The following is a 14,996-nucleotide window of genomic DNA, read 5'->3' on the forward strand; positions in this document are numbered from 1 at the left end:
TACACTTAGAGGCAAAACCAGTGGCTGTGATAGTGCTGAGGAACATCTGTGCCACACACACTGCTGGTGTCTCAGATCCATTTGAATAGAAGCTTGGTTCTACCTTTACTTCCTCTGTTCCAGGATAAAGCTGCATCACACACACACATGCATGTATTGTTTTATTTCAGAATGCTCAGGTCACATATAAATGCGCCGAATAGCTATTGATTCTCAATGTTGCACTTTTCCCCAATCAATGACATTTTCAGGCAGTTCAATTCAGTTTGTTAGCACCAGCTAAAGTATTAAACGTGTATCGAAGGTTGAAGAACAAAGTGTGGAACTGTTTCTAATGACAAAGGTTCATTCTACAGCACAATCAATATTTTGAGTCTATCACCTTTGTGCCACATGTAGCTGTGTCATTCTAATTTCTCTCTCTCTTACCTTCAAGCACAGATGTGGTAGGATGTAGGGATGCAACAATACCAATTTTTTCAAACCGATACGATACCGATACTTGGATCTGAGTACTTGCCGATACGGAGTACAAAAACCGATACTTCTACCACACACACACAGACACACACACACAAATGCAATGAATTGGAAGACAGGTTTTATTTTATTCTCTGCCGATAAAAAATAAAATCTTAATAAAAATGACCACAAAAAAATTTCAAGTGAAAAATAAGCACTTCTGTTAAATTAAACCATTATCTCCCTGATGTGTGGGTGGTTGGCGAATTTCATATTGTAGCTTGAGTATGCTGAGAAGACGGTGCAATCCTATGTTTTCCACGACCGGCATTGGCTGGTCATCCAGAGCGATAAAATGAGTCAGAGCCTCTGTTATTTTAACTGCCCGTGGATTTTCTCTTGACATTTTTCATCACTTTTCCAAAACCTGAGTTAAAGTTGGCTGTTCCACACTGCTGACATTTTGTTTAGCCTAGCTACAGCAGCCTCCAGTTTCTCTTTTTTATCTGGAGCCGCCAGTCTCACTCGCCTAACCCTGTGCCTGTTTAGCGCGGGATGTCCCCCTAGTGGCCAATCTAAAAAACTACAACAGAAATGACAAGCCACCCTCTGATTAATGAAATAAGTTAGTATCGGTTCATGGTATCGGTTAACTTTTACGAGTATGAGTACACACACATTTTACAGTATCGGCCCCGATACCCGATACCAGTATCAGTATCGGTGCATCCCTAGTAGGATGGATCACATGCAGTGTGGATGGTCATGTTATTTGTGTGCTGCAGTTAATGTCACCTACATGTGAGCTATGATATAAACAGCATTTTTATTTGTTCTTTACCTACAGACTTTAATAAAATCCCGTCTTACCAGGTTTTGCTGACACAACCAGTAGAATTGCTGGAATTTCTGAGACATGAGCAGCTGAGCGCTTCCCACTGCACTTCGGATTTTCCCTAGAACTGAATCACACGCAGCATATCAAACAGAGCACATGCAAACTTTTAATTCTGCTCAAAGGATCAGAGATCCACTCACTCTCCTCTGACAGGTCATTCTCTTCAGCTTCTGCCTCCATCTCCTTACACCAGCCCTCCATCCTCTTTGTTTCATTGTGGAGCAACTGCATGAACCAGCTCCCGTCCCTCCGCAGGGAAGGCGACACCCTCCCCGACTCGCCCGGCGAAGCCGCGTTCTCCCGCGGGGAGGGGGGTTCTAGCTGCCAGGTGGTTTCGCTGGTGGTCTCCCGGGGACTGGGGGGTTCAGCAGGGGTACGATAATCCTCCCGGTAGCTGAAGAGCCCCTGGGTGCGCACGGTCCGCACTGCCCCGTACTGGGTAGGTGTGCTGGGCTCTGAGTGACGCTGGAATCCCCCACCAAACTGCAGGCCCTTGTCCTCCATGGTGGGAAAGCCCTCCAACTCCAGGTCGGCCTGCACCGCTGCAGTCACGCTGTTGGAGCGTTTGAACCTTCCCTGTCTGAGGGGCGAAGAGATTAAAGGCACGGGTGAATGTACACATGCCAAAATGACGAATAATGGCACTGACAGCGGGGCTATTTTCTCCGATACCGAGATCAAACATCAAACCCTGATGTTTTGTAATGATGTGAAAATCCCAAAGCCATTATCTTACCCTTTCTTTTCATCCTCTACCTGGATCCCAACAGAATGGTACTCCCGTGAGCCTTTGCTTTCAGATTCAGAGTCCGTGGCTGCTTCCACCTAATGCGAAGAAAAGATACAAACAGTGCTTCTCATTATGTGAGCTGCAATTCCCCAGTGTTTCTGTGTTTATTGGGTTGGGACTGGACAGAGCAACTTAACGGTGCACAGCGTGTCAGAAAGTAAACATTGTATGATTTATGGAGGCTGCGAAGGGAAAAAGACTGAGGTGGTTTTTAGGTTTGAGCATAAATTAGGCTAAAGAATGAAGCACAGTGTGCTATAGGGTACTTTCTACAACATAAAATGTCCAATAAAGCATTTGCAGTTGCCCAAAAGGAAGTATTAGATTTAATAATGGCGCCACACAGCGCCAGCTAAATGTTTGAGAACTCGTTCGATGCTTTGCTGTGCAACTATGCAATAAGCATAGCAGCTTCAAATTAGCCACCTTTGCACACACGCTGCGAGAGCTCAACACAAACACCTGTGAGTTTAGGTCGGGTCAACGTGAAGGCGCTCCATTAGCGTGTTTGTCGGACACCCTTACAGAGTGTGGACGTGTGCTTCGGGTCGCCGTCCTGTTGGAAAACAAATGATGGTCCCACCAACTGGAAGCAGATGGGAAGCTGAGCCGCTGTGAATGTTGTGGCTGTTCTACATAAATGGCCAACAGTGTCACCAGCAACATTATCACACCTCCTCCGCCATGCTTCTCAGTGGGAAACACACTTCTCTCACCATCCGTTCATTCTCTCTGCATATCACAAAGACGTGGAACCAGAAATCTCAAATCTGGACTCGCGGGAGCAAAGCCCAGATTTCTGCTGGTCTGCTTCCTTGCGTTTCATGACCTGAGCAGTCTGCTTTGTGTTTGTGTTCCTCTGTGGGCTCAAATTGTGGTCATAAATATTTTGTACTTGTAAATCAGGATTTGTATGTGTAAAAAAAGATTTGTGTGTGGACTTAACCAAAAAATACATGTATTACTCTGGACTCAAGTTTATAGTACGAATTTTAACCCTGTTTTTCTTCCTTTCATCTGATTGGCCAATGTCATGTCAATCACAAATTTAACTATCCAATCAGAGAACAGATTGATTTGGCTGTTGGAGGGGCGCTTTTTTGAACTGCAGGTCCTAGAAGGGTAATACAGTTTGAAGCTGGAGGATCTCTGTGTAAATATCCGATAGCAGCTAGGTCCCCTAACTGTCAGTAAGGATAAAGTTGTGGTATATCAGTGGTTAAAAATACCATTATTACTTTAGGATTAGTTTAACACAGAGTCAGGGCTGACCTGGGACCATTGCTGTGAGTCACAGTGCGCCGCATAAAGGTCCTTTCACATCAGACGCAGCATGTGATGCTAATGCTAAATGCTAACTAAAAGCCAGGGATCCAGAATTTGTTGCGCTGGCTGCTGAGCTCTGTGGGTTTTTGCAGCAGCTCTACCTGCACTAGATGCTAGTCCCTGTATTAAGCACGTAAACCTGTGACACAAAAATCACCAAACTCGGACGACCACAGACTGTTTTTCTTCGTGGTGATGAAGGAAAACGTTGGGCTAGCATGTAAAAGGGCATTTTTTCCCTTCAAGGACCTGAAGCCCCATAAAGCATCCCTCCAATAGCCAAACCTATCTGTTCTCTGATTGGATAGTTAAATTTGTGATTGACATGAAATTGACCAATCAGATGAAAGGAAGAAAAACAGGGTCAAAATTCATACTTATAACTTGAAACTTGAGTGCAGAGTTTCACACGTATTTTTTTGGCTAACTCCACACTGACTTGTAAATCAGTCTCAGCCACTGATTTACAAGTACAAAATATTTATGACCACGATTTGAGCCCATACTCCTCTGTGCTTTCTTTCTCACATTTCAGTCATAAAAGCTTGAGTCATGCAGGCTCCTCCAAACAGTTTATGTGGAGGTGTGTTTGCTACTTGAACTCTGAGAGGCAATAATTTGGGCTCTACGTTGAGTGCCACTGACTGCAGAGTGCACAGCTACTGCGACTCTAGGACTTCCAGCATGTATGCCAGGTGAGGCTGTTTCACAGCGCCTGGTGTTTTTTGGGGTTTTCTGCACTGCAGGAAACAGTAAAATGTTCAGGTTAATGGACTCTAATTTCTGAACTTACTGATGCAATGTCATTTCTCTGTTCTTGGCCTGTGTTTTCTGTAGAGTGGCCATTGTGCCTCAGGATAAAGGGATGACTGCAGATAGCAGGAAATACATTCGAGGCACAACCGTTAGCTGTAGGTGATGACCTCATGAAGGTCATGAAGATAATTTAAATAGTGTGAAAAGCCATCATATATGTGTTTAAAGATAAGGTTTCTTTTGAAGCATTTTTAGTCAGTTATGGTCGTCTGGATGCTTTGGAACCATCCACAGTGATAGAAACGAGGACATTCGTTTTTACTATGAAGGAGGAGGACAGAGTGGATGATAATGGCTCCTGCGTGGCTACAGTCGGTGGAGCCACATTTAATGACACCTCTTCAGTGTTGACCGTTTTGCTCTGCCGTTCTTCCTCCATCCGTTCTTCTTTTTCTCTTCTAATTTCTTTCTCTCACTTGTCTCTCTTTGTCTAGTTTCCACAATGTCTTGCTGACTGACTGTGGCTCTCTTTTTTTTAAATACTGTTTTGTCATTTTTGTCATGTCAGTCATTTTTCTCCGGTGCCCACTGAGCTCTTTTTCTCTGTGACAGTACAAGCAGTCCTCTGCAAATATGATTTCATTGGTACGGTTGGTGTAATTGGCTGTATCTTCAGAGAGACAGACCTTGCATTAACATCTGCTTTGAGTGATCCAAACACAAGCTGACAGCTCAAGAATACCAGTTCACAGCTGGCATTAAAATGCATCTTGAGTGACCACTTATGATTGGATCCGACTTCTCCCGCTCCTCATGCAAATAAAAAAATAGATCGTTTTCTGTTTGCAAAAAGCAGATTACAACACTCACATCTGCCCTGCATGCACATAAGTGCATGAGCAGACGCAGCTGCTGCTTCAGTCCCTCTCCATGCTTGTATGTTCATGTGAAGTGCTTTGTTTGCTCAGACTTGGTCCCTGATTAATCACACCTCATTGAGTCATCTGAAACCCCAGTTTCTTGTTTATTGCTTTTCCTTTGTCTACCTGGGCTTTCTTCACACCTTACATCACCCTCCTCCAATCAGATGCTTGTCTGCCTGCACGTCTCAGCCACTCCTTCACCCACAGCCCACTCAGCACAATCATACCATCTTCCATCTTCCCTCCAGCGGCGGTTATCTACCCCTGCCAGCCAACGCTCATCATCTTCTTCATTACCGCTCATCTATCCCCTGTATAGGACTGTCTTCCTGACCTCATTTTTCCCAACCTGAAGTCATCTCCTAGTGAAATACGGATCCACATAAGCTACACAAACATCTGATCTATCCTTCTTTATTTTTATTTGCCTGGTAAAGACTGAGGGAAATGAAAGCCCAATCACAGCTGTGATTACTGGAGAGCTGAGTCAGTGTGCCCAGGGCACATGTTGACCATATTTCGGATGACTTTGGATGTCTGAGCGATCAGCTCTCTATTCTGTCGGGTGTATTTATAACCTGAGCGGTGCAGCTTTGATAAGAGCTGAGCGGAGCCTTATGGTCCTGAGAGAAAGAGAGAGTGATGTTCGTCCTTTGGTCACCTGGGTTTCCTCGCAGGGATGTTTAGAGTCAGCTAATCATGGGTTAAATGTTTCAGGAACACATTTACAGCATGCATAGGTCAGAAAAAGGACTCGTGGTTGTGCCCTGGTTTTTTTTAGCTGGTTTAACTTTGCACTTACCCACAAACGTCCCTCGTCTTTGACAAAGGTTAGACAAGCAGGACTTAATGTGAGCATTGCGTCCTCCTCAGGATGAACTGTAACAACTCATGATCCTAGTATTTGAATTTGAAATACCTGCATCGTAAATAATGTTCGTCTGATATCAAAGCACTGTGCTATAGTGCACATAGCTGTAAAGAAACGAGTCCATTTCTCTGCCAATGATATCGTTCCAGCCCTCGGGTGTTTCAAAGAGCGCCCAAAATGTCTATAAGAGGCCTTTTAAGCATCTGACATTCATAAATCTCCGACTCAGTGTAGTATTATGACTGTGAGAGTGAACCAAATGCATTGGTTGAGAATCTCGTGCAGCTCTGTTGTTTGGAAATGTCAGCCCTACCTTTGTTGTGGAGTGGTCAGTATTAAAGCTCAGGAGTGACATTTTTGGTGAGCTATTTTGTATTCTGTCAGGCTGTTTGGAAGAAGCTGTTAGCAGGGAGGAAATGAGCACGGAGCAGCCTGCTGAGGTGACCTCCATTACTCGCTCCGTGTTAGAGGCAGAGCCAAGCCTCATGATAGAGAATGGGTTTCATGTCTGATGGATGCGAGCTGAAAGAAGACAAAACATCCAGGATGCCGTGCAGTTTGCGTCCAGCGGGTTCTTTAGGCTGGACATGCTTTGGCGCGCACATGCAGAAATACAAGGGCGTGCATACATCATCGCAGTCACAGAATCAGCACAGGTGTGGAAACTGAAAGCTGCACGGAGCGACTCAGCCTTTCATCCACAACACTCAAACACCACCTGGTGACTTCCTGGAGCCAAAGAGTGCGTTTAAGGTTAAAAGCTTTGACTCCTTTTTTCATACGACCTCATTAAGGCTCCAATTAAAACTCTTGCTGTGAATAAATCAATCAGACTTTGGGAATGTAAGCATGTCTGAGTTCTAAAGTGGCAAAAGTGCAGCCCAGATGGCTCTAAAGTGGTCCCAATGGGAGGACCGGAGGAAGTCAAGTCAACACCGAGTCCACAAAGCCAATAATTAACATTTAAAAAAATGTGCAGAAATGTTAAAAGTTGACCTCCTGTAGAAGAGGCAGGCTGAGAGGGTGAAATCAATGCAAAGGAAGGATAATCCAGGTTAATTACAGGACTGGGTGAAGCACATGGATGACGAAGAGGTCGGCTGAATATAATAAATGAGTATTTGCACACTGTAGTTCAAAGACTTCTGGACTATGACACATTATCCAAAGTCATAATTAAAAATATGCTTTGGTGAACTGACACTAAGCTCAGTTTCTTAAATTTGTCCTACAGCAATTTTGCTTTTCGAATAAAAAATCCCTTAATTGTAAAATAACAGACTCCCTGGTATTACAGCTTAGTGCATTCAATAATATTTGAGTCTTTTCAGGAAAGGTTTCTAAGAAATTGTTAGAAAATTATGGGTCTTATAAAATAAAGCTTTAATTCGCCAACATGAAGGTCCAAAGTGATGGGTTGAAACCTTCTGCATCGCTGCTCGGGATACTTAAAGAACCCTGTAAGTCTCCGGCTATATACAGGACCATTCAAATCATTTTCATGCAGTACAGTGAGAGTATAGGCAGGTAAATATAATGTTGTTAAAGATGAATGTGAGAGTAAAGCATATAAGTCTTCTCAGACTGTAAAGTTTTAAACCTAAACATTTATGATTAGACGAACGAGAAATTCTTCTTTCTGCTTATTTTATATTTGAGTCCAGGAGCTTAAATTACCTGCACTGGTAATTTAACTGGACTTTCCACACATCACTGGAGGCAATTTCAATGTCAGTATAATTCCCTGTTACACACACACACACACACACACACACACACACACACACACACACACACACACACACACACACACTCCTCGTGCCTATGGTACGACAACCTTTCTCCGTGCCCCTGGTACACTGCGTAGAAGCACTTTGCTACCCCCACACACACACACACACTCCTGCATTTTCACCTTCACTTCCTCTCTTCCACTCAAACACACAGCGCTAACACCGGACTCGTTCTCCCAGAGGGTTTGATCACCACCTCACTGGTGATGGATGGGTCGCTCCTGCACATGTGCTGAATGTGTTGCTTTGGACTTTTCTGAAGTGTTGCAATGAGATTTGGATGTTTCACTTCTGTTTTCTATAAATGAGCGGCTGGGTGGCCTGTTCATCTTCAGATGGCAGGCTTTGACCCCGGCTAACAGGAAAAAAGTGCCAGTACTGCAAATGTGCTGGAGATGAAGAGAGTAAGAACGTGAACAAGGATTTCTGAACTTTGCTTGAGTAATTGGGTAAATCATTTCTGGAGCAAAGAGTGAGTAAACCAAGATGTTTACATGAGTCAGGGAAACGTAGCCTGGTTACTGTGAGACCTTCATTAACACTGAGCTCGTTTCTCCTAAAGCAACCATTTTTAATGCAAGGCTGGCGTTTTGGGATGGGAGCAGCTGAAAGCTGCTTTTAGCAATGCACTAATAACTGCAGATGGCTCACATGTATATATATAACTGACAGACCCTGGCTTTTTGCACTGTGTCTGCTGTTTATAGTCGCCTGACATTATCACTATGCTTTTATCATTTTATCATCTGAAAGAATATATACAGAATATGTTAAAGGCTAAGAGCCAGTGCAGCCAATCAAAATCAACAGATCAGAGTGGAATCGTGACTGGGTGGGAGGTCTGTTAAAGGATCACTGTGGGCTGAAGTGGAAGCCCAGCACAGAGGCTGTGTACAGAAAGAGGCTGAGCAGGCTCTGCTCCCTAAGCAAGCTGAGTTGCACCGGGTACTTCACTGTGGTTTGCTGAGCATCAGAGCTGTGAATAAACTGATTAGAAAGGCTGACTTTATGACTGGAGAGGAGGTGGCTGAACAAACTGTTATCCTGACCACCCTCTGGGCCGGTTACAGGACAGGCGGCAGAGCTCGTTCTCCCACAGATTCAGCTCGGCTACTACAAAAGCTCTACAGTGACACACACGTCTGTCTAACAGAGACTCGTCGGCTCTGTTTAACATTTTAACCCTGCACTTATAATACAAATGATATTCAACCTCTCCACAGGGTTGAGAGGTTGAGTTCAGTTGATTTAGCTGACCTGTTCTCGTCTGCAGTGAGGTTAGCCATTTAGCATGTGAGTCTGCAGGTTTTGACCCGTAGACCCGGATCAGTGCCTGCCTCCAGAGGCCGTTTGAGGAGCTCCAGCTTTTGTTGCTTCTGTCGTGTTTTTTTGGGTTTGTTTGTTTTTACCAGTTTCAGTCTCTTATCATTAAAATCGCTCATTTTTGATGGCAGTAATTTAGAAATTTGCTAAATGTTCTCCTGCAAATTCTCAAGTTTGGATGTGTGGAAGAATCTCCTGACTACTGTTTGACTTCCCCGTAATAATATTTAACCCCAGCTCAACCCAATTACCTCTTTTAATCTCATTTTGAAAGAAAACACTGCAGTTAGGATGCACTTAATTTCTATAGCAAAAAAAGATATTCAAACACAGGCAGAATGAAATCAAAAGGTTCAAATTTTATATATGAGCAGGTTTGAGTTTGCAAACAGTTTAGCAGGAACGACAGCCAGCAGAGTGGATATATGTACGTGCACATATTTGTGTGGAGGAGGAATAAACAGGAAAGATGCACTGATTAAGGTAATAATGAGATGAAAGCAGAAAACCAAAACTCCCTACATGCAAACTTTAAAACTTTAATAGAACTGATATTCTGCTTTAAAGGGCTACGAAGGCGGAGTGAACCGACTCCTCAATCTTTTAAGAGCATCAAAGCAGAAACCTGCAAAGGAAGATCAGCAACAGCAGAACCTCGGCTACAGTCGGAGCACGACTGAGACAAATCCAAAGTAAAAAGACTCTGAAACGGGAGGTGGAGGGAGAGAAAAGGCACAAAGGAAGCGAGAGGGAGAACAATTAGAAAGGGGGAGAGAGTCAGTGGGGTTAGACAGAAAGAGAGGCAGGTACAGTAAGAAGAGGAGTGAATGAACCGTGGAGTGAACTACCATTCACTAAAACCTGCTCCAGCATGAGTTGAATCTTAATTAACAGATTGCAGTAAGATGACTCACTCCTGCTATTTTTAGCCCCTGAAATGAGAACGCCGTTTCTCGGCTGAATGTATGTGTGGGAAACTATTCTTTGATGTTATATAACCACACACAGGTTTGAGCAGTGTGAGTTTTCGGACATTTTAACCACACGCACTCATGTGGAGACTGACCTGTATCCCTATAGATGATCGAGGTGTTTTCAAGTACTCCTCGGCCTTTGACACGAGGATGGCCTTATCGCAGGTGAGCACTGAGCTGTGAGAGTCTGTGGACGGGTGTCTTTTTCCAGCCATGACTCTGGCCGCCTCCATCGCTATAGTAACAGCTTTGGTGCTATCCAGGCTGTCATTGGAGTTGTAGAGGCCTCTGCCCGGGGTCAACCCCAAGCTGATGCCGTCGGACGCCCACATCCCACCGTGAGGGTGCCTCCCCTCGTGGTGGGCATCCTGGGTGGACTCGGTGCTACTCTGGGCCGTGATGGAGATGAGCGGTTTGGAGGTGGTGCGTGGCGGGACTGGAGGAGGGGTCTTCTTATAGCTAGGTGTGTAGGTGATGGCTAGAAAAGAGGCAAAAATTAATATTAACATTTTAAATTTACATTAAATTCCCACTGTTCATACTATATGTTTATAGTATAGCAAAGATTTTATGTTGCAAGGCAATGATGTAAAAAGATTTTATTTTATTTTGGGAAAAATATGTCAAGGTAACTATAAACTACAGTGCACATGTTCATAATAGTGAAATAGTGACGGATGATTTTATTTGATTTTATTTAATTAAAGTTCAGTGTGGCCATAAGTCTGTTTTTAGTTTGGTCTGTTTTCTGTTCAGGTGCAAATATGAGAAATCACAACTGTGTGTGTGTGTGTGTGTGTGTGCCTGTTTAGACATCATCATGGGGACCAAAAGTTGGATGTTACTATACTTGCAGGGACCGGAGGACTTGTGAGGACACACACGTGATTGTGATTTTAGTGTCAGGGTTAAGGTTAGGTTCAGGCTGAGGGTTAGGCGTTCATTTATGACGGTTAGGGTAAGCATCTAGGGAAAGCATTGTGTCAATTAGATGTCCTCACTAAGATAGCAAAACCAGAATTTGTGTGTGTGTTTGTAATTCATAGAAATGATCCGTAAATAAAAGTTAATCATACATAAAATCCAGAAATAGAAAAAGAAACAAACTTGGATGTAATAGAAGCAGAAGGCCAGCATGATATTGATAAACACATGCAGATGGTTTGTATCTCACAGATTACTAAATGTGATAAAATTAAAAATAAAAAATTTGCTCCCAAGTTTCTGCAATCCTGCAGAAAAAACTTCTTCTCATCACCGGTGATGACTTAGGCCTCATAGTGTTTTAACTGAGTTACTCATATATTACTTTTAGATACGTGAGTAGTGTATATCAGCGGTCTCCAACCCCCGGGCCTCGGACTGGTACCGGTCCGCGAGTCGTTTGGTACCGGGCCGCAAAAGTTGAGGCTCAGGTGTGAAATGTATAGTTTTCCGGGTTTTTATTGGTTTTTAGCGTTATTTTGTTATCGTTTTTATCGTTAACTCTGTTTTCCTGGGTCTTTTCATGTGTGTTATGAATAAATCTTATTTTTTTCTGTACCGGTACTGGTTTTATTTTGTTGTTTTTATCCGCGACACCTTAAAAGCCGGTCCGTGAAAATATTGTCGGGCATAAACCGGTCCGTGGCGCAAAAAAGGTTGGAGACCGCTGGTGTATATCATCATGCTGAGACATTACATTTGGAAGAAGCTAGCTGCTAAAGAAACAGGTTGCGGGTGAATTAGAGGTGCAACAAATTGAACAAATGAAGCCTCACAGCTCTGGCCAGTAGGCTGAAGACAAGCAGAGAGAATAATGGCTTGTTGTCCACAGACCCATCCAGGGTGTACTACCCACCCGAAGCTGAGACTCAAAAATACTGGAAGAACATCCAGGAGAAAGAAGCGTCACTGGTGGATCTAAGAGCAGACCAGAGCAACCTCCCAGAACAAGAGCCAGTGAACGTCACAAAGACAGCCATCCAACCACAAGAATGAGCTGGACCAGGACCTGACATGATCCATGCCTGCTGACTGACGAAGCTCACAGCCCTCCACGATCGCCCGGCAGCACAAATAAGGGTAACCGCTAACAGCAGGCTGGCTAACACAAGGCAGAACCATCCTGACCATAAAGGGTCGCCATCGAACTACCTGCCTCTCCACTACGTGGAAGCTCCTCTGAGGTATTGTAGAAACTAAGCTGAGCAGGTACATGAGTCAACACATGAGCACAGGTCAGAAAGGCTGTATAACAGCAGAGGGCCACAGCACCAGCTCCTCAAACACCTCCAGAAGCAGTGATCTGATACCCAGCTGGAGTAATAAACTCACCCAGTGCTGACAGGACTGCTGGGATTGGCTTCAGCAGAATTCAGGGACAGCTGGGTTGTTCAGTTTTATTCATATGGCACCAAATCGCTACAACAGCCACCTCAGGGCACTTTATATTGTAAGGTAAAGACCCTACAATGACACCGGCCCTCATCACCACAGCCTCAGGTGTTCAGAGACTGGTAAAAAAAAGCCGTTGTGACACGTGAGACTGATCTGACGTGGATGAATCAGGAGTACTCGTGTGGAGGATTCTGCTGACACGTCTCGTCTTCTTATTCTGCCCGTTTCACAACAGAAAGGAGGATTACTTTCTTTCAAGTGCAAATGAGAATATGGACTTAATCCACAGAGAGATGGACTGGGGAATGGGTCACGAATGGCTTCTGGGCTTTGACATGTCTTTATTTTCAGAAAGCTCATCGTAGTTACAGGCCCGAGCATCTGAAGCATGAGCTGTGAGCCGGCCACCTCAGAGCCGAGAGCAGAAGGAGGAGCGACGGCAGAGCCGAGGAACACCGAGTCACGCTGCGGGGCAAGTTATGGGTTATCGTTTCCTCGACAAAGAGGCAAACTGAGCTGAACTCAGCGTTTCTTGTGTGCTTACATCACACAAAGCCACTACTTTCAGTTCTAATGAGCATCCACGCAGGCCCCCCAAACACTAATGTGTAGGATTAATAGCATTTCACAAGTGCAGAGCAAACACAAACCTTTTTTGTTTGCATTTATCTTAATAAAGAGAGAAATGTCTTGTAGCCATCAAAGCCAGCGCTTCACCTGAAACCTGCAACAACTTTTGGCCTCTTTCTCACCCCGACTGCAGCTGTGTATAAATAGCTACAGACGTCTGGTCTATGAAGAGCGTTCTGCTCCAAGGACTAAATGACTCACACTGACGGCCATTCACAGAATTAAGTCCTCGTGGATGAAGAGATGCGAAACCGAATAAAGACGGAAAATGGGAGAAAAGGAAAATGTAGAGGTAAGAGAGAAAGGAGGGAGAGTAAATCATCGCAGATATAACGAGGGATGAAAGAGGGTTTGTGTGTGATAGAGAGCAAGGATAAATCAGGGAGTGCGGAGAGATCGAGGAGGGAAAGAGATGACCCATTGAAGGGGCATGATTCAGCAGGGGGACCAAAATAGAGCCATTATTAGCCAGCCAGTCGTGCAAAGGGGAGTCATAACTCTTGGTCCCATCTTGTCAGTGGCAGTATTACTCAGCATGTAGATGAAGTGAACACCAGAACATACGCACTGCTCACTCATTTCAGACACAGTATTTAACACTATTATTATACATCATATGAAGCTGTGGTGATGTAGCGCAAACTGCTCTCTGTGTACGTGAAGCCGAGTGATGCTCTGTGTTTAGAGGTTGGTGACGTGTTGGGGCGCACTTTGTGTTTTTTATTCTTTGACTTCATCGCGTTTTAAATGTTTTTTTGATTTGACTTTTATTATTACCTGTAACTCAGGGGTGTCAAACTTCAATTTGAATGTTTTTGTTAAAGATTAAATGTCTACTGCAGAGATTTCTGTTTTTATTCTAGTGGGGAAACAAAAATGTGTGAATGTGTCACAGGTAGTGTTGGTCAAGTTACTTGAAAAAAGTAATCAGTAACTAATTACTGATTACTTCCCCAAAAAAGTAATCCCGTTACTTTACTGATTACTTATTTTCAAAAGTAATTAATTACTTAGTTACTTTTTAAAAACACGATTTACAACCTGAATAGGTGATAAAGCGATAGATCTTTCAGCCCAATTCTACTTTTTCTGCATAATCATCATACAAAATGTAATCAAATGGAAAAGTCTCTTTTTAAAACTTGTTTTATTAGTTTTAATCTTTTAACTTTATGCATCAAGCAAACTTTAATTATCTGCGACATTCTGTGACTGGAAGAAATTTGTTTAACATTTAAACCTATTTTCTGCACATTCCAGCACATAAAATAAAATATTTTGTGTGTTTACACTCAGTCTTTCAAATAGATGCAAGTAAAACACAGCAGAAAATAAATAAAGTCAAAGACTAGCGGTCCTGTTGCTCTATTTTCACCTGTAAAGCAGGAGTGGGGTAGGCGGAGGGTTACCCTGGTGCAGGTGTGCAGCGGTCAGTGGAAGAATCCGCGAGTTTCTCTGTGAGTTTCCCATTACGTCGTAGCTACTCGGTGCTTGTTTGGAAGTTTAGGGGTTTTTTTCGCTGTAAAAAGAAGTTTTCTTCCCACGCACAACGGACACTAATGTTTTTGTCACTTTTTATGGAATCAAACTCAAAGTAAGGTCAGTACTTCCACGCTTTAAACGCTGCACGCTCATACTCTCTCTGCACTCGATATATGATCCATTGTTGATCTGCAAACAGCTGTTGTCACGAACGTCGCACTCGCTTACGTCACTGTCATGAGACATTCTCGCAAAAAAATCACGGTTTTAGTAACGCAGTAACGCAGCGTTCCTACGGGAAAGTAACGGTAATCTAATTACCGTTTTTGCAATAGTAATTCCTCACTTTACTCGTTACTTGAAAAAAGTAATCAGATTACAGTAACGCG

General features: G+C 43.6%; 1 protein-coding gene across 1 annotated transcript in view; it reads right to left on the reverse strand.

The window, feature by feature from the left end:
* Window positions 1-14,996, reverse strand: part of dlgap2a (discs, large (Drosophila) homolog-associated protein 2a) — a 188,481-nt gene that overhangs the window by 8,758 nt on the left and 164,727 nt on the right. Inside the window, exons 11-14 of the mRNA XM_085143735.1 lie at window positions 10,209-10,594; window positions 2,097-2,185; window positions 1,501-1,940; window positions 1,333-1,424 (exon numbers count right to left, since the gene is read on the reverse strand). Of these exons, the coding sequence (XP_084999861.1) occupies window positions 1,333-1,424; window positions 1,501-1,940; window positions 2,097-2,185; window positions 10,209-10,594 (1,007 nt within the window). The remainder of the gene's footprint in view (window positions 1-1,332; window positions 1,425-1,500; window positions 1,941-2,096; window positions 2,186-10,208; window positions 10,595-14,996) is intronic.

The sequence above is a fragment of the Neolamprologus multifasciatus genome, chromosome 19 (genome assembly GCF_963576455.1).
Source record: "Neolamprologus multifasciatus chromosome 19, fNeoMul1.2, whole genome shotgun sequence".
In the NCBI taxonomy this organism is placed as follows: Eukaryota; Metazoa; Chordata; class Actinopteri; order Cichliformes; family Cichlidae; genus Neolamprologus; species Neolamprologus multifasciatus.